At 43.9% G+C, this 20,150-nt stretch overlaps 1 protein-coding gene across 1 annotated transcript in view; it reads left to right on the forward strand.

Annotated features, from left to right (window-relative positions):
- LOC138353791 (uncharacterized) overlaps window positions 1-20,150 on the forward strand; it is a 104,650-nt gene that overhangs the window by 68,175 nt on the left and 16,325 nt on the right. The window contains exons 3-4 of the mRNA XM_069307196.1: window positions 5,610-5,802; window positions 10,783-10,938. Coding sequence (XP_069163297.1) covers window positions 5,610-5,802; window positions 10,783-10,938 — 349 coding nt within the window. The remainder of the gene's footprint in view (window positions 1-5,609; window positions 5,803-10,782; window positions 10,939-20,150) is intronic.

A 20,150-nucleotide genomic window follows, 5' to 3' on the forward strand; every position in this document is an offset into this window, starting at 1 on the left:
GCTGTTTGTTGCACATTTGCAGCTGTGAAATAAACGTATTTTCCATTTTCTTGTTTTCAAAACAAAACAAAAAAATATTAACGAAATATTTCGTATTCAAACGCAGATCAATCGACACAGCTCAATTTCACCACCAATTGCACTGAAATATAAGAACAGTTAAAAAAACGAAAAGAAAAACAATGAAAAAAGAAACAAATACGCTATACTCACGAAATGAACAGTAGGGTAAACAACGCAGCTCAATTCCAAGGCAATGTCACACAAAATAATTAAATCAAAATGAAAATAAATCAAAGTCTATGCAAAATCAATTTATCAGTGCAATCAGAAACATTGAAATGAAATCGTAACGTATTTTAAATAGCGTGTGTTGCTCTTACGTGCAACAGATGGCGCTGTTTTTCCAAAAAAGCATGTTTTTACCTCTCACAGGTGTGGCATCTAAATAGTAGGTATATAAAAACATGCACGTATTCGAATGGAACGTTGTGACAAAATTCAAAGCAATCGGAGAAGAACTTTCAGAGTTTACAGCATGTGTTGCTCTTACGTCCTACATATAGTGCTGATTTTCCAAAAAAACATGTTTTTTCCTATCACAGGTGAGGCATGTATATAGTAGGTATATAAAAACCTTCCTCTATTTGAATGCAACGTTGTGTCAAAATTTCAAAACAATCAGTAAAGAGGTTTCGAAGATTTCCCTCACATGAAAAACGCATGAAAAACACAGTTTAAAAAAAAGCCTGTTTTTCCCCGTCACAGACGTGACATCTATATAGTATGTATATAAAAACCTGCTCGGATGCGAATGGAACGTTGTGCGAAAATTTCAAAGCAATCGGTGAAGAACTTTCGGAGATTAACGATTTTGAACAAATGAACATTTCCATTTATTATATATATATATATATATATATATATATATATATATATATATATATATATATATATATATATATATATATATATATATATATATATATTAGTATATTTTGGTAACAATTTTTCCTGTAGACATATTATTAATTATGACCGAAAAAGTAAGATTAATAATTCTAACACGAATTTTCTCAATATTTCTTATATTTCTTTTCACTGTTGATGGTAACTGAAAAATCAATTCTCCAAAATTCATTTTTATTTCTAGTCTGACACGACACTTGAACGCGTTTCGTAATAACTTATTACATTTTCAAAGACTTTAGTTTACACACACACTACTATAACTAAACAGAGTTTTGTTGTTGTTGTTGTTTAAGATTCGCTACTCAGAACGATAAGTTCCAGTAGCACGGGCTATGGTGAGCCCGTAAGTGGAGGCTCTTTGGAGCCATTATCTGTATCAGTGACTGATACTAGAGATGTGGCGATGGATGGGGGTCTTCACGGTTTTCAGCCTGGAGGGCTGGCTATACCAGTTATGGAGCTGGTGGGGTTAGTGTAGACCTCTAGGGTTTCCGTTTTTTCTTTGCCTGCGACTTTGGCTGAGCAGTGCTGTCGTTAGAGTTTGGTGACGTGGCCTCCATGAGGAAGTCTTGAACCTTGTAGGTGTCGTATTTGTGATGCGGCGGTGGAGCTCCTACTATGATTTCCTCGTCTGAGGAGTCCGTAACCTCCGTAGTGGGAGTTTTTGTCTTTCGCCTCGCAGCCTTAGATAGGTTTAGGTGTCGTTGATTGGTGGTTGTAGCTATTTCAGGAGCGCTGGTGGTGCTGTTATCGTTTGTAGACAGCACGTCTGCTAGCGCGGCTGCTGAGATAGTGATGGCAGGAGTATTGGGAGCTGGAGAAGGAATTACCTCTGTTTGTGTCGCCCGGGTCATGGGCGGTTCTGGAGTCGGTGTTGAAGTTGACCACCTGGTCGTCCTGGTGGTAGTCTCCGGAGTGGTAGAGGAGGCAGTGAGATTTACGCTAGTGGCTATGATGGGGGCCAGGCCTATGTATAATGCGTTTAGTTCACTGACAAAGAGCTGGTTGTCTGGTCCTGCAAGCCTTTCCGCTAGTTTAAGAAGACCAGGGATAATGCCTGCACGTGATGCAGGGGGCTGTGAAGGAGCCTGTGGGACCTTGGGTCCCCAAGGAGAAGGCTGTGTCGCCTGCTGGGAGGAGCCACCTGTTGGTAAGACCGGAAAGTCTTCTAGTCGACTAGTGAGAGCTAAGGTGGTGAGTTGAACGCTTGGGGCTCTGGTCGACGAGGTAGACGAGTTGTTTCTTTTGGCTTCAACCTGGGCCTTGATGATTTCCTGTCTGCGGGAACAGCGGTAGGAAATTGCGGGGTGATTGCCATCACAGAGCAAGCAGTGATGGACTGTTGCCATCACAGAGCAAGCAGTGATGGACTGTTGCCATCACAGAGCAAGCAGTGATGGGCTGTTGCCATCACAGAGCAAGCAGTGATGGACTGTTGCCTTGCATATGGAGTAGTGATGGTCCAGTGCGCACAGGCTGCACCTCTGGACAGGGTGCTGACACTTGTTGGTTGGGTGGGAGAGATCGTAGCACTTAAAGCACTGCTGGATCTCATGGTATCGTTCCTTTTTTATTTGATGGGGTGGTATTTTTAGGCCGAAGCAGTAGAATCCTTGTGTGGCAGCCTGGGTGGCCGCAGCTATGGTGGTGAACGTAATCTTCATTGATGTTTTGTCGGTGTTGCAGAACATGATGGAAAGTTGATTGAATACATGATGTCGGTTGAATACCGACAGGTTTGGATTTTCGTCCTCGATATTGTTTATGATATGATGTTGAGGTCGCTCAGCGATCCACCGGCTGGTCCTGCTGGTAAAAACAGTTCTTCCGGCCAGGAACTGACGTGGGAAGTGAGGATGTAGGTAGTGCTCTTTGCGAAGAATGGCATCGTTAGTGAGGAGTTTTTCTAGCTCCTCTTCACATGAAAAGTAGAGCACGATATCTTCACCTTCCTGACTAATGTCAGCGGGTTTGAGGCCAGTTACGTCCTTCAGGACCTTTAAAGTATTGCTTCTTCCGATAGCATGACCGTCAAGTGGAGTAGCTCTGACCTTAAGACATTTGGGTCGCATTGTGACCACACTGCGCCTTGTGAGGTGTTGGCGGGAGAGGTCTCTCCCATCCTGTGTGTCAAAAACAGAGTTTAAACAGCTTCGATTTTATACCTGCATTTGGGTGAGGTGATATGTTACAACAGTTTTGGATGAGGTGAAAACAAACTTTCAACACAAGACAGAACACGAAACAATGGGTATAATATTTTGTAAGTTATAGGGAAGAATGGAAGTAACTGCAAAGGGCCTATTGGCCCATATTTCTTGATGCTTCTATATTGGTGCGGAGTCTTGAAGTGGGTAGAATATAGTTGTGCATTAATTGGTTGTTGATTGCTGGTGTCGACTTCTTAATGTGTAGTGCCTCGCAGATATCAAGCCGCCTGCTATCGCTGTATCTATCGATGATTTCCGTGTTTTTTGTTAAGACTTCTCTGGTGATGGTCTGGTTGTGGGAAGAGATTATATGTTCCTTAATGGAGCCCTGTTGCTTATGCATCGTTAATCGCCTGGAAAGAGATGTTGTTGTCTTGCCTATATACTGAATTCTTTGAGGCTTACAGTCCCCAAGTGGGCATTTGAAGGCATAGATGACATTGTTCTCTTTCAAAGTGTTCTGCTTCGTGTCTGGAGAGTTTCTCATGAGTAGGTTGGCCGTTGTCTTGGTTTTATAGTAGATCGTCAATTGTATCTTCTGATTTTTGTCTGTAGGGATAACGTTTCTATCAACAATATCTTTCAGGACCCTTTCCTCCGTTTTATGAGCTGTGGAAAAGAAGTTCCTGTAAAATAGTCTAATATGGGGTACAGGTGTTGTGTTAGTTGTCTCTTCAGAGGTTGCATGGCGTTTCACCTTCCTTCTTATGATGTCATCAACGAAACCATTGGAAAAGCCGTTGTTGACTAGGACCTGCCTTACCCTACAGAGTTCTTCATCGACTTGCTTCCATCCTGAGCTGTGGCTGAGAGCACGGTCGACATAGGCGTTAACGACACTCCTCTTCTACCTGTCTGGGCAGTCGCTGTTGGCATTGAGGCACATTCCTATGTTTGTTTCCTTAGTGTAGACTGCAGTGTGGAAACCTCCGCTCCTTTCCATGACTGCTACATCTAGAAAGGGCAGCTTCCCATCCTTCTCCATCTCATAAGTGAAACGCAACACAGAATTCCGCTAAAATGCCTCTTTCAGCTCCTGCAGATGTCTGACATCAGGTACCTGTGTAAAAATGTCGTCAACATACCTGCAGTATATGTCCGGTTTCAAGTTCATGTCGACTAAGACCTTTTGTTCGATGGTACCCATGTAGAAGTTCGCAAACAGGACACCTAGGGGAGAACCCATGGCGACCCCATCTACTTGCTTATACATGTGCCCATCCGGGCTCAAGAAGGGTGCCTCTTTAGTACAAGCTTGGAGTAGTTTCCTTAGAATGTTTTCTGGTATGTCAAGAGGAGTACAAGCCGGATCACGATTCACTCTGTCCGCTATCATCCCAATTGTTTCATCCACAGGTACGTTGGTAAACAGTGATTCTACGTCCAACAAGGCTCTTATCCCTGTGACCTGTGTTCCCCGCAGTAAGTCAACAAATTCCTTTGGAGACTTCAGGCTGAAGGCGCAAGGGACATAAGGAGTCAGGACGAGGGGACGGGAGGTTCGGGATGGTGGGGACGAGGGGACAGGGGAAAGGAGAATGATGGGAAGGACAAGGAGACAGGAGAGTGGGGGATGGTGCAGAGGACGAGGGAGCAGAGGAGAGGGGAATGATAGGAAGGCTGGGGGGACGGGGAGTGGGAGATGGAGGAGAGTACGAGGGGACGGTGGAGTGGGAAATGGTTAGAAGGACAAGGGGGAGGTGGAGTGGGGGATAGTGAGGAGGATCGACACAGGTATGGGGGAGGGAGGAAATGGTGGGGAAGACGAGGGGACGGGAGAATGGGGAATGGTTGGGAGGACGAGAAGATGGGGGAGGGAGGAATGGTGGGGAGGACTGGAAGACACAGGGAAGGTTGCTATGGCTCAGCAACACACATGCGTTGCTGAGCCACAGCAACGCGTGGCCGGGTACAGCTAGTATATATACTTATATCCCTAATATGCAATTGCTCAACAGAGTACAATAGTAATTTAAGCTTCTAAATCATGGTCAAATGTTCGCCGGCGTCGCCTATACTGCCGATGTAACCCTGCAAGTGTGTGTGCCGCTGATGTTGGTGATGGAATTATATCCTCTCCCAATTCTCGTTCTTTCCCTCATTCCTGTAGCTGCTTTCCCTTTATAATGTTAACACTTTAGGGCCTCCTTTATCCATTCTCCATCCTTATTACCTAACAGTAATTGGGAATTGAACTTCAGCAACCATTTGTCTGCTCACTCATTTGTCAAGGTCCTCCTGTAGCATTTAGTAGTCATATGTTTATACATTCCTCATTGTCTTTGTATCGTCTGCAAACATCGACATGTACGAGCTCACTCCCTCGGGTAGATCATTAACAAGTAATGAACAGTAGTGGTGTCAGAACATATCATTGTCCTATTACCCATATCACATTTGCCCTTCATAAGTTATCATTGACTCCAGGTGGTGGATGCGGGCATCAAGACTGTGGTCGACTGGTCAGAGACTGAGTGCGTTCCATCAAATGAAGTGAACTACAAGCTGAATGAAGATGTCTTCCTAAATACTGAGCCAAACTGCGAAGTTGGGGCTTCTAATTTTTGCATCAAGCAAGTCTGCAACTGTTCCTACTATGGTCGTCTGCTTAACTCAAATGGTTGGTCATGTTCTTGCTCAACCTTTTTTACGTTGATTAGATTATATAATTTTATTCATATAGATACAAACTTTCCAAATATACAGTACATTTTGAGACATGACGACATTAACATGTAACCTAATAACAGGAATTATATATATATATGCTACGTCATTTCAATGGCATGGAAGGAAGACATGAATGAGAAGAAATAACAAAGGGCATTTAGGTATAATAATATTTGTGATGACTAAACCACACATCATAAGATGAAGAGACGACGTCGTTTCGGTTCGTGCTGGACCATTATCAAGTGGAGTGAGATGGGAGCGAGATGATTGATGAAAGTTAAGCCACCCAAGAGGTGGCACGGGCATGAAACAGCCCCTAAGTGGTACAATTGTTGTTCAGTAAATCTATACAGTGTGCTGAGGTCGCATTTAATCGTCAGGCTGCTATCGTGGGGGAGGATACTGCTTGATAGTATTTATGAGGGTGTCCAGCTGCTGGACACCGCACCGCTCCTGTGCCAGGTAGGTTCACTACGGGCTCACCATAGCCCGTGCTACTTGGAACTTGTTCCGAGTAGCTGAATCTATAACAACAACAACAACATGCTGGACACCTTTTTTGGCCAGAAGAGTGGCAGTGTTGATGGCTTCAGGGTGGTTACTGCAAGAGTCAGGGACTCTTAAAGCTCTTCTAAGGTCGTTGGTTGCTTCACATTCCAGAAGATAGTGAAGTAGTGGCTTTTCTGTGATTGAGTGGCAGAAGATGCACTCTCTCTGTCTGGGTTCACCAATCTCCTAGTTGCATCTGTAACCTAGACGTAGTCTATATAACCGAACTGCTATTTCACTGTGGATTCCTTTTGGGATATTTAACCTTCCTAACTTGGTGACCTGAAGATACCATATTGCAGAGGGCAAACTTCAGCTACTCTCTGGCGCAGGTCGGCTTTGTTGAGATGTGAGAGTTTTTTGGTGATGATGTTTTTTATGTTCTCTAGGCTGGGTTGAATTGTTTTATGTATCTCTAGATGACGAGTTGCCAATTTAGCAATTTCATCGGCTTTCTCATTTAATGGGATTTCAACATGGGATGGGATTCGTTTAGGGTTATGTTGAGTCTTCTGCTTTTAGCGACTCCTCTAAGATACAAAGTGGTGTTAATTATTTCCACGTTATCTTTCCACTGATTTTGTCCTAATATTTGAAGTGCACTTTTGAGTCTGCGTGTTTGATTGCATTTTGAACGTTTTGTGCAATCACATGTGAATGCCTGTTGTATGGCAAACAGCTCTGTTTGGGTTGATGATACTGGTCCTCCCAGTCTCCAATAAGCCTGTTTACTGTCCGTGCAAAGAGCAGCGCCAGCACTCTCACATTGTCCACCGATCCATCTTTGAAGATGTGGGTGGCTCCTGCTACTGCTATGTTGCACATTGGCTTTTTATTATGCCCCTTAGGATTGTTGAACCATAGGCAGTCTTTTTCATCAGGAGACTATCTATTACTATTTTGAAGGTAGGCTCCTCCCACGGTGGGGAACAAGTGTAGTTTGGGTGGGGTTGATCACCCCCTCTATCAAGAATCATGCTTTTTAATTGTAGTCTGTTTAGGACATTTCCCGCTCTGGCAGCCCAAGAGTTTCCGTTTTGGCCAAGTCCAACCACCAAGGCCTGCCGTACTGGGACTGTATCAAGGGGAAATAATGATCTTACTGATAATTGTAGCCGCTCTTTGTGATATTCTTTCTTGAAGAAAAGGCAAACCCGTTTCCAGTCTTAGAGTTTCAAGCCTGGTTCACGTCGGGGCTCCCATAGTAGCTCTCAATAAAATCTTTATCCTGTATATATACATATGTTCACTATGATTGCTGGGCACACGATCAAACACTGGTAGCTAAGCTAACAACTTATTAAACAAGCTCACTGCAGGAATCTATGACGTGGGGAGCTCACGCCCTGGGACTCACGCCCTGGCACTCACGCCCTGGCACTCACGCCCTGGCACTCACGCTCTGCCACTCACACAAGCCGCCCACAAAAATCGCTATAAGACTGCTTCACAAAGCTTCCTCCAGTCCTGACTTGAGTACACAGAGTCGCCCGACAGGCTCCACACAAAACATCTGCTCACTCCCTTCCTGAATGAGCACACAATTAGAGTTTGTTACGGCCACTATGGGTCGCAACCGGGTTCTTTGATGGTAGAACCAAAATGTTAGTATCCGACCCCAAGTCGGTAGTACGCTTTCAAGAAAGTGGCTATGTAGTGCATAAAAAACGGAGGGGCTGAACAAAACACTGTTCCTTTTATCAAAGTATTAAATATCTTTCCACCACCGTTAAGTACATATATGTACACTCCGTCACCATTAATAATATATAAAGAACAGATAGGCTATTTCTACACTTATGTACAATCCTTTCACTCAGGATATCAAACGTGCTCACGTGCAGAGTTCATCAATCCCCAGTGTTTCTTCACTGTCCAGTAGCGTATCCAACCTTACTAGGAAGAGCACCAGCGAGTTCACCTGTACGTGGGCCAGCCCACTGACGGTGTCATGAGGTGCCTGTACCCCCACGACCACTCTCCAGCTACTTCCTGGCAGAGTACCTCAGCCACACGTTGAGCGGGGTCACAAACTAATACAGGGGTAGCGATCCCCTGGCAGCAGTCTCTAGCAACCAGCTAGTAGCACTACTCAACACGCACATCCCTGTCGTCAGTCTCTCCTCTAAGCCAGTCCCAAAAGTACGCCGATCTTTTTCAACACTAAAGCACTAGCAGCTACCACACTGCTTCATCGGCGGCGGCTTACTTGGTCGTTTCCAGGACCATGTAGGGAGACTGTGGACTGCCCGAGATGAACTGCCGTCTCCAGTACCGCTGCCCCCAGACGTCACCTCTGTGAACACAAAAACGTCATCAATGCCTAGCTGATACTGGCGAAACTAGGAAATACCACTAACCCACTGGGGAGTTGACATTGTGCTCTGTAGCACACACTAGGTGGCGCTGGTCTTGACGCGTCACCTCACCAGAGGTCACTCACAACGACCCCTCTGGCTGACCAAGGCAGGAATCTTCAGCCATTTGCAGGTACTAGATAACCACCACCAGATGGCATTGTCCACATTACGTACTATTCCCGGGGAATTCGGGTGCGGACTCTTAGATTTCGCTGGAACTGCCACTCTACCCCCTGACAAGGGCGACGAGTCCGTAACAGAGTTCCACAAAGGTGCGACCAACACTCGCTTCCAGGTCGCCTCTAATATATTCAAATCACAGAGAAAAGGTGTACTATGTCCCAACAGCTTCCTCACACTAGCATACAAGTAACCTTCACTTTACCGCTCACACAGGCCACTATATTCCTCCTTCTTCCATGAGATCAACCAAGTACGACCATCTCTGGTGACTGCTGTGGCTCAAGTGAGGTCACGACGTCGTGCTAGCGTCACGTCACGTTACTAAAGTATTGACATCTCATTTCATGTAACTTGTTATCAGACGCCCATCCTCTGTTCGTATTCTTAAATTACTCACTGACGTATTGTATATTTTCCTTCCTCTGACCTCTTAATCTCAGGTCCGGAAAGCAGACCAACTCTCACCGGATTCACTCGTTCCACCAGGCTACATGGGGTCATAACAATATATATTATAAATACATAATCAAATTTGTCACACATGAGCAGCCCAGTGTAGACCTACGACAAGATTCTTTATTAATCCATTTTTTTTCAAGATGTAGACGAATGGCTTCTGTGATTATGGATTTAATGAGTTTCCAACAATAAACGTTAAGCTAATTTGGCCGAAAGTTCGATGTAAATGATCTATTCTCCTTAAAAATTGCTATATTTTCATTATTCCACAATTCCGTTACTTTCCTCGGCTGTAATGATTATAAAAATAGGAATTATTATTAAGTATGAAAGTCAAATGTTCTCTTAGTTCTTACCTACAATCGTTCAGACCCTGGCAGAGCCTTCATCTAATAGGTATCATAGGCCAGTTAATCAATGCAGGGAACAAAATCCGAGGAAGTATAAATCTTCCCTATAATCAGAGATTAAAAAAGCTTAATTTACATTCAATTGAAAGACGAACGTTAAGGAATGATATTACTGATGAATTTAAATGAATAAAAATGCATCAAAAAGGATTTAAATAGGAATAGAACAGGAAAGTGTGGATATAAATAGGGTAATTTAAGATTCATCAAAAACGTAGGTAAACATCAAACAGATGTGGATACAGGGTAGTCAAGTGATGGAATTAGTTACCAGAAAACATAATGGCCTTGGGGTGGCAGCATAGCTTAAGCCGTAGGTTAGTATTCTGGGCATAAATTGTAGCTGCCTAGTATAGGCTAGTAGATCTTCAATAGTTGTATTTCTTCTCACGTAATGTTTTAAAATTAGTTTTGTATAGAAAAGATTGCATATAATAACCCAACCCACACACATGACATGAAAGTGACAAGGTTTAGAACCGGTTGTCGAAACTGGTCTTCTTCAAAACTGATATCTCTTGCCTCTACTCTCCCCAGACGCCATCTTGTTGAATATGCTCTCAGATACAACATGCTGAAAATGAAGGTTAATCCACACTTTATAAAGACCAATATAAACATTAAAAAGACAAAAGTTGGCTGCTTAAGTGACACCAAGTAGAAAACTGTACCGGCACAATGGCATTAGTTGGGTAGCAGAACAACCAGCCCGTCCTCCTTAGCTCTCCCAACGTCAAGAAAGCGGTCAATTTAAAGTGGTCTCTCCTAACCTGCCAGAGGGCCTAAAACAGAAAACGGGTTTGTACGTCACTTTCGCGAACCACTTCCATTTTCTAGTATGAAAATTTATGGCCTTGAATAACGCATACGATCGAAATACGACGTTCTTTGTAGGAGGACAGGTTGTACCGGGTATGCAAGAAATTGAGTTAGAAGATATATGAAACATGATTATTTTTGTTACAGACAGCTGGAAGCCATGCTCACTGAATACCAATTTCCAGTACTTCAGCGCTGTCTTCAACGTTATGAAGTACGACCCTCCTTACCGCGTTCACGGTAACGTGGCTCACGAGGGAGAGAAACTGAATGAAACTCTGGTTCTGCAGTGCTTGGGTAAAGGTAAGTAGTGGAGATAATATATATAAGACACATCACACTGTGTTCACTCAGTCCCTGGTCTCTCACACTGTGTTCACTCAGTCCCTGGTCTCTCACACTGTGTTCACTCGGTCCCTGGTCTCTCACACTGTGTTCACTCAGTCCCTGGTCTCTCACACTGTGTTCACTCGGTCCCTGGTCTCTCACACTGTGTTCACTCAGTAACTGGTCTCTCACACTGTGTTCACTCAGTCCCTGGTCTCTCACACTGTGTTCACTCAGTCCCTCCTCTCTCACTCTCCTCTGCTCACATCCTAAGCTAGAGTGGCATCGTTAAAGAATAGGTCATTGCGACAGTTAGAATTAACTGGTTAGCGTCAGATTGGCTCATTACCTGACCAAAACATTAAGTGACCTCCACTTTACAGGAACGGTGGTATGGTCAGATAATGAGACAGTCTTACAGTGAGTGAGAAATAATAACAAAAACTCCTTATATGAGTAACAACATTAGGGAAATAGGGATTTGTCAGCAGGGTACAAACTGAGATATGTACCCACAAAGTAAACTCCTGCTGACTACCCGCCAAACACACACCGAAACTACGACGTTCGTACAACGTTCGAACAAGTTTTAACACCACCTAACCAGTTATAACAACCAATATAGCAAGTTGTAACAACGTTCTAATACGTCATTAAAACGTAAAGCCAAGATGTAACAACTTTATTACAACTTGTAACAAGCGGGAAATAGAGACAGTTTCGGTTTGTGTTTTCAGGGATACCTTTCCAGAGGCCTGACATTACGGCAATTAGCCAAAGCCGAAATGTGGTTCAATAGACCTCAGTGGCCTAAAGGCCACAAGTCATTGGGACCAATGTCACTGCTCCCATTGAGACACCAGAACCACCTCGTACCTTGGCAATTGATCCTAGTCAGTACTCTGATCTGAGTAAACTTTTAAGGGGAACACAAAGAGTATTTGACTTCATCAATAAGATAGGGTCAAAATTTCATTTCCCTAATCCATTAAATTACTGGGTTAAAAGAGCCCAAACTGAAACATATGGGATGAGTTTTGAACATCTCCCTAAGAAATTAGAAAATAATCTAGGTCTCTGGATTGATCTGGACTGTAACTGCATATTAAGGTGCGAAGGATGTTCACAACACGCAAACATAGACTTGGAGACAAAGAATCCCATGTTTCTTCCCCATCACCACCAGGTAAGCAGGCTCATTGTGTTATACATACATGAGCACTGCACTCTACATGATGGGGGCGTTCTAGATACCCTCTCCGACCTAAGACAGCAGTTCTGGCTTACCCAGGATCGCCACACTGTAAAATATATAATCAAATCGTGTGTATTCAGCCAGAGGTACAACACTTGGGTCTGTCCTTATCCACGACCTCCACCACTCCCTAAGGAACAAGTAGTCAACCATCGTACTTTTGATACAACTGGGGTCGATTACACAGGAGCCTTGACTTTAATCCTTAACCTATGGCATATATATATACGACTGGAGTAACATGTCCCACCATGTGCATGGCATACATATACGACGTAGGGTGTTGGCGACGATTCAAATGGCCTGCAGCTACACGGGGTTCACATCAGCTTCCTCAGGGCTCTTGTAAACAGATGCCAATGGGGGCCTCGTAGCCTGGTGGATAGCGCGCAGGACTCGTAATTCTGAGGCGCGGGTTCGATTCCCGCACGAGGCAGAAACAAATGGGCAAAGTTTCTTTCACCCTGAATGCCGCTGTTACCAAAAAGTAAATAGGTACCTGGGAGTTAGTCAGCTGTCACGGGCTGCTTCCTGGGGGTGGAGGCCTGGTCGAGGACCGGGCCGCGGGGACACTAAAAGCCCCGAAATCATCTCAAGATAACCTCAAGATATGTTTGAAAAAAAATCGTGGTCAACACTCTCGGGTGTGAGAGCCACAATACTGTGTGAGCAACCAAAGCTGGCACACACAGCATGAGCTAACAGCGCTGCTATTCAGCTTGTGACCACAGCATCGACTAAAAAGTCAAAATAAATATGTAACTGCTATTATTTAGCGATGACAATATTACAGAAGGCCCCTGACTGATAAAAATGACCAGGATTGTGATGATAGCAGAATTGTTGTGATAATTAACCGCTGTGTGGGCGGAGTAATGCTGAGGGAGGGAGTGAGGGAGGTAGCGTCGTCTGCTGAATCTGTGTGGCCACCTGTTGTCTGCACTCACCGTACCAGCTTAGTGATTCACTATGGTGAGTAGTGTAAGTTGAGACTAGAACCGCGCGCAGCACCTGAGCACGTGAGCCCATTAGGCCCCCCTGCTCAGGTGTTGCACAGGTGTCTAGTCTCAATGGGTTCTGGGGGGTTCCTTAGGTGTGTGGCGCGTGCCGGGCGTGTGGCGTCCGGCCGCGTGGCACTTGACAGAGGTTCATGTTGGAGTGGGGGCGGGGGTATGTGGTGGTATGTGGGCCATGTAGGGTAAGTATAGGAAGAGGAATGTTGAAGAGGTGAAGAGGAGAGGAATAGTAGTAGATGAATATGTATGAGTATGTGCCGTAGAGTTAATCCTGTGGGTAGATATATAGATCGATAGATGCAAGTATGTGGTTATGTAGAGGAGGGAGGGCCCCCTACGTGGCAAGGATATGTTGAGGAGGGAGGGGGGCCCCCCTACCCGAAAGGGTAGGAGAACAGGCTCTTAAGATGGGTATGGGGAGTGAAGGACTATCAGGAGAAAGCACCAAGCCATTAGGACTATTTAGCACTGGCAAGGGATCAGGATAAGGATTTGGGATGAGACGAAGGGAAGGAATAGTGCCCAACCACTTGGACGGTCAGGGATTGAACGCCGACCTGCATGAAGCGAGACCGTCGCTCTACCGTCCAGTTCTACCGTTTGTGTGATAGTGGAGGGAGTCATTATTTTTTCTTAAAGAATGTCTGTTTTATGTAAGGAAAAGAAACATTTAACTTTCTCACCCAATTCAGTTTGTGTCGGTGGTGTTCAATGACGGTGATTAGTTACACGTCAGACAGGGTTGTGTTGGCGTCTCAGCAACAAATGAGCAAATGAGCTGGGTCTCTCTCTCTCTCTCTCTCTCTCTCTCTCACTCTCTCTCTCTCTCACTCTCTCTCTCTCTCTCTATCTCTCTCTATCTCTCTCTCTCTCTCTCTCTCTCTCTCTCTCTCTCTCTCTCTCTCTCTCTCTCTCTCTCTCTCTCTCTCTCTCTCTCTCTCTCTCTCTCTCTCTCTCTCACTCTCTCTCTCTCTCTCACTCTCTCTCTCTCTCTCTCTCTCTCTCTCTCTCTCTCTCTCTCTCTCTCTCTCTCTCTCTCTCTCTCTCTCTCTCTCTCTCTCTCTCTCTCTCTCTCTCTCTCTCTCTCTCTCTCTCTCTCTCACTCTCTCTCTCTCTCTCTCTCTCTCTCTCTCTCTCTCTCTCTCTCTCTCTCTCTCTCTCTCTCTCTCTCTCTCTCTCTCTCTCTCTCTCTCTCTCTCTCTCTCTCTCTCACTCCTACACGTAGCTTGCTTGCTTCTAGCTCACTTCTAGAGCGGAGCATTCTCAGCAGCATATAATGTCCACATAGACATGAGGTTCTCACCACATACCAGCAGACCACATAGGAGCATTGTACCTCCATGAGGTCACCGTGTGGACCCTTTGGCGTCCCACGCTTAAGTGACCTGTGTTGGCATTAACTGCTGGGGTCGTATATCTCTCCCCCCACCCCCCTCCCCCCCCCCCTCCCATGCAGGTGACAGGCCTCATCAATTACTTGACACTTCAACACACTTCACATTTCCTCAGTCCGCGAGTCTGGTGGAAGGCTAAGTTGAGAGTTTGACATAAGTGTACTGAACAGCAACCACATACTCTGCTTCCAGAGCGCTAAGGATATGCGGCTCACACCCACCACATAGGTCTGAGGAGTGTCACCACATGACCACGTGGGGTCCCCTCTTCGAAGGTTGAGGTGTAACTGTTGTGAATGTCAACATCTGTCTCTACCATAGTCAGTCCTGTCCATCCCCTCCCCCTCCAACCACATAGCAGGCCACACCACATACCCTCCAACCACATAGCAGGCCACACCACATACCACGATCACCACCACCACAGGCTGGCAGGTGAGCCATGACCACAACATACAAATTCCATCCTCTTTGGATGGAATTTGAGAGGCTATCCTCTTTGGAGTTTGACGCTTAACTGGTATCATGAAGCGTTACCGCACACCTTACCCACGCTCCAGCAGGCCCCCAACCCCCCTCCCCCCTACATCTAGTACTCAAGTCTGTTTACTTTCCCCCCTCCAAGGTTGTGGGGGTTAACATACGTGTCCCAGTATTCATAACAGTTACTCAGGTAAAGTCAGTAGACATTTTTACTGAATGTGGGAAACATAACTTCTGGAGGTAGCAGGTAGGTGTTTTCCACTACTGAATGAATATATGCAATTTCAGATCAATCCCAGGAACTTCACCATTACACACATCTGGGGTGGTGGTTTGAGGTGAACTGAGATGGGCGAGGTATTGGGGATGACCATACCCTCACCCCCATCCACCCCCTCCCCAACTTCCCTCCCACCCCCTCCACAACCCGTACCAGCTTGAATTGAAAGAATGTCATAGGTCTGACCTCTTGAGGTCTGACACACACGTCTGGGTTATTGTCCACAGTAGCCCACACCTTACCTGTACCTGCATACCTCTCCCCCTACACTTAACATACTCCCTTTACTTCCCCACCCCTCAGGTTGACGCTTACACATCTTTTTCGGTACACAGAACAACAACAACAATAAGTAGTGTGGAAATCATCTTTCTGCAGTCCAAAATAACATTTTGAAATGAAAAGTATGTCTTAGATCATCTCCATTTCACCTCTTATCATATAAATATTGCTGTGTGCCAGTTTTAGCCCCTGTAACACATTGTAACGTAACGTGGAAATCATCTTTCTGCTGCTGTCCAAAATATACCACATGACTGCGGGAGCGAGCATTCGAGCAGTGTACCTCTCAATGTCTGTCTATCGCATGACTGGGTTAATGAGCACAAGATCCCACACCATACCTGGTCCTGCTTACCCCTTACACTTAGTAACGTAACGCGGAAATCAACTTTTTGTCTGATGACCAAATAACATTATTGAAACTATGAACGAAGTTTAGCCATTACATCCAAACACAAATAAAATATTACCACAGGCCTGTTTAGCTCTTGTAACACATTATATCGTTTCGTGGAAATCATCTTTCTGTCTGACGACCAAATAACATTTTTTGAAAATGTGAAGCTTTGAAGATTTAATTTTAAACAAAGGTGCACCACTAGTCCTCGAACTAAGAGGGGTGAGTTAGGAAGAAATACTTTGTGAAATATGCACAGAAGAGTTTGGGGAGACATGATCACTACCTACAAATTCTAATATTTTTTGTTAACTGTGTGATCACAACATATACCTCATGGTCACTTGTTCTGCCTCTCACTAGTTAATAAACACAATTTTTGAATAATTTCTTGACTAAAATAGCACTCCGAAACATCTTTGCACATTTTAATTTTTCATTGACACATGCACAGCCATCAAAGGGAATCTCACTACTGCATGAATGGCTGGTTTGTTAAATAAACGGTCCTTACCTAGCTTATCATTTTCTTTGAGAAACTTATGTGTGGTGATCATATCTCCCGAGTCCGCACCAATAACCCACACATCACCCAACTTCTGTTTTCAAATCATAGCTCGCATCTAATTTACGTGTTTTTTTTCAGAAACTAAGTTTTGAGAATAAGCACAAAGTCACCAATTACTATTCGTATCATCAAAGTTGTTCTCAGAGTTTTTTTTAGTTTAAAAAGAATACTTCCACCATCCTACATCCATATTGAGAAAGAGAAGGCAAACATAACTTGGTTATTGCATCTAGTTTTAAAAAGGAGTTTGAATAAGAAGTCATGTTCCATAACAAATACTTTAGAGCATCCATTATTTATGAGCAGTAAGAGGGAAACGGGATTTACACATACAATTTCTTAGCATTACAACGCTAACGAGGTAAACATAACATAAAGAAGACAATAATGTAGTAGTACGCTATTAGCCGGCTAGTCAAAAACTTAACATAACAGATATGATTTCACAGAGTTTTAACCTTTACAAGTTTTTCAATGTTTTATCTTCACTTGTGCTAAGTGAGCCAGACAAAATGTGGCATTGCACTATTAGCAAGGCAAGGCAATACATAACAAAGACAAAAAGTAGCAATACGCTATTAGCTAGATAGTCAAAACATATAACACGCATTATTTCACAGGCTTTTTTTTCTAGCAAATAAGGTTCCTTTAAGCATGCAGGCTCATGAAAGTACTTGTAAAGTACATCAGACTCTCAAATTTTACCCACCAGAGAGGAAGATTACTCTCCGTAACTACGGACGGGGGTATGGTCCTAGTCACATGTGCTTTTATGACTTCGAGTGCATGTGATCTGCTGGGAGGGACATCAAACAACAATGACAAAAGCTGTGATGAAATGGGATTAGATATCCATGACCTTGCATATTATCTACATATTGGTTAAAATCCTTTATTAGTACTAAGTGTTGAGCTTCCAACATCAGCAATGGTATAACATCTGTATATCCCCCTCTTCCCTTCCTAGCTAGTGTAATGTAGTGTCGTTGTCGCCTCACATTTTCATCTCTTTCTAGTGAATAGATGTATATACTGTCTTTATTAATTTTCTCTACCTTGTGAATATCCTCAAATGTCACTGCAGAATTAACATCAGCTGGTCAGTTAATGTATCTGAGACACCAACTAGCTTTCACAGATCTAGCGCGAATATTATCTAGATGCATCCCTTTAGGTAACAATTATAAGCCGCAACACACTGCATAAGGCATATATCAGCCTCTCCCTCTGGATTGGAAACCAACTGCTTTCCACGCAAGCCTTCAGGATAGTCTATATGTGAGCCTAATCTTATTGGATGTTCAATCTGAACACAGTTGATATAAAAACCGGTGAGCCTCTCAACCAAGACATTGGACCCTCCTTCTCTTCCAGGTATTGAGATATTTTTTCTGTCAATTCGTCAGACCAAAAATTAATAAGCATACCTAGTTCCTCTTGTGTAACTGTTCGCCCATCGCCTCGTATGGGAAAGCCGTCATTATTTATTGGAGACTGTTTTACAACACTGGTCCGGGATCTGGTTATGGACCGGAGTTCAATCCAAATTTCGAATTCAAATATAATATTTGAAAAGAATGAGAAAATATTAAATAAGTAAAAGTCAAGTGCACATGTTAGCTATGATGAGCATAAAAGACTGTGAGGGGGTAGTGTTCAAGTATAAATATATATATGTTTTTGTGAAAGAGGAAATATGATTCACACATCAGCGGTGGACAATGCGGTAACCATGTGATGTGCACAAAATAATTTGAACTAACTAAAAAAAAATTTGTTGACAAACAGTAATGACATTGATAATACGAGGTCATGAACTAGATACTGACAGGAGAAACAACAAAAAGCCGCGATATTGAAAAGAAACTGAACTGAAGTTGTAAAGAATTTGTAAGTTGATAAATATATGTAGTGTGAAGCCCATCTACTGGAAAACAGTAAGCAAACTTTATTTGAAAAGAACATGAGAAGACTGAAAAGCAGGGCGTAGTGAAAATGGGTAAAAATAAGAAACAATGATCTTCATAAACATAACATAACATATCCACGACTGTAATTAATATACTGTGAACTCTCTTAAAACTGTGCTCATAGTGAAATCTCGTCACTATGTATAACTCGTCACTCTGCATAACTCGTCACTCTGCATAACTCGTCACTCTGCATAACTCGTCACTCTGCATAACTCGTCACTCTGCATAACTCGTCACTCTGCATAACTCGTCACTCTGCATAACTCGTCACTCTGCATAACTCGTCACTCTGCATAACTCGTCACTCTGCATAACTCGTCACTCTGCATAACTCGTCACTCTGCATAACTCGTCACTCTGCATAACTCGTCACTCTGCATAACTCGTCACTATGTATAACTCGTCACTCTGCATAACTCGTCACTCTGCATAACTCGTCACTCTGCATAACTCGTCACTCTGCATAACTCGTCACTCTGCATAACTCGTCACTATGTATAACTCGTCACTCTGCATAACTCGTCACTCTGCATAACTCGTCACTATGTATAACTCGTCACTCTGCATAACTCGTCACTCTGCATAACTCGTCACTATGTATAACTCGTCACTCTGCATAACTCGTCACTCTGCATAACTCGTCACTCTGCATAACTCGTCACTATGTATAACTCGTCACTCTGCATAACTCGTCACTATGTATAACTCGTCACTCTGCATAACTCGTCACTCTGCATAACTCGTCACTCTGCATAACTCGTCACTCTGCATAACTCGTCACTCTGCATAACTCGTCACTCTGCATAACTCGTCACTCTGCATAACTCGTCACTCTGCATAACTCGTCACTCTGCATAACTCGTCACTCTGCATAACTCGTCACTCTGCATAACTCGTCACTCTGCATAACTCGTCACTCTGCATAACTCGTCACTCTGCATAACTCGTCACTCTGCATAACTCGTCACTCTGCATAACTCGTCACTCTGCATAACTCGTCACTCTGCATAACTCGTCACTATGTATAACTCGTCACTCTGCATAACTCGTCACTATGTATAACTCGTCACTCTGCATAACTCGTCACTCTGCATAACTCGTCACTCTGCATAACTCGTCACTCTGCATAACTCGTCACTATGTATAACTCGTCACTCTGCATAACTCGTCACTCTGCATAACTCGTCACTCTGCATAACTCGTCACTATGTATAACTCGTCACTCTGCATAACTCGTCACTATGTATAACTCGTCACTCTGCATAACTCGTCACTCTGCATAACTCGTCACTCTGCATAACTCGTCACTCTGCATAACTCGTCACTCTGCATAACTCGTCACTCTGCATAACTCGTCACTCTGCATAACTCGTCACTCTGCATAACTCGTCACTCTGCATAACTCGTCACTCTGCATAACTCGTCACTCTGCATAACTCGGCACTCTGCATAACTCGTCACTCTGCATAACTCGTCACTCTGCATAACTCGTCACTCTGCATAACTCGTCACTCTGCATAACTCGTCACTCTGCATAACT

Source organism: Procambarus clarkii, chromosome 59 (assembly GCF_040958095.1).
Source record: "Procambarus clarkii isolate CNS0578487 chromosome 59, FALCON_Pclarkii_2.0, whole genome shotgun sequence".
Classification (NCBI taxonomy): Eukaryota; Metazoa; Arthropoda; class Malacostraca; order Decapoda; family Cambaridae; genus Procambarus; species Procambarus clarkii.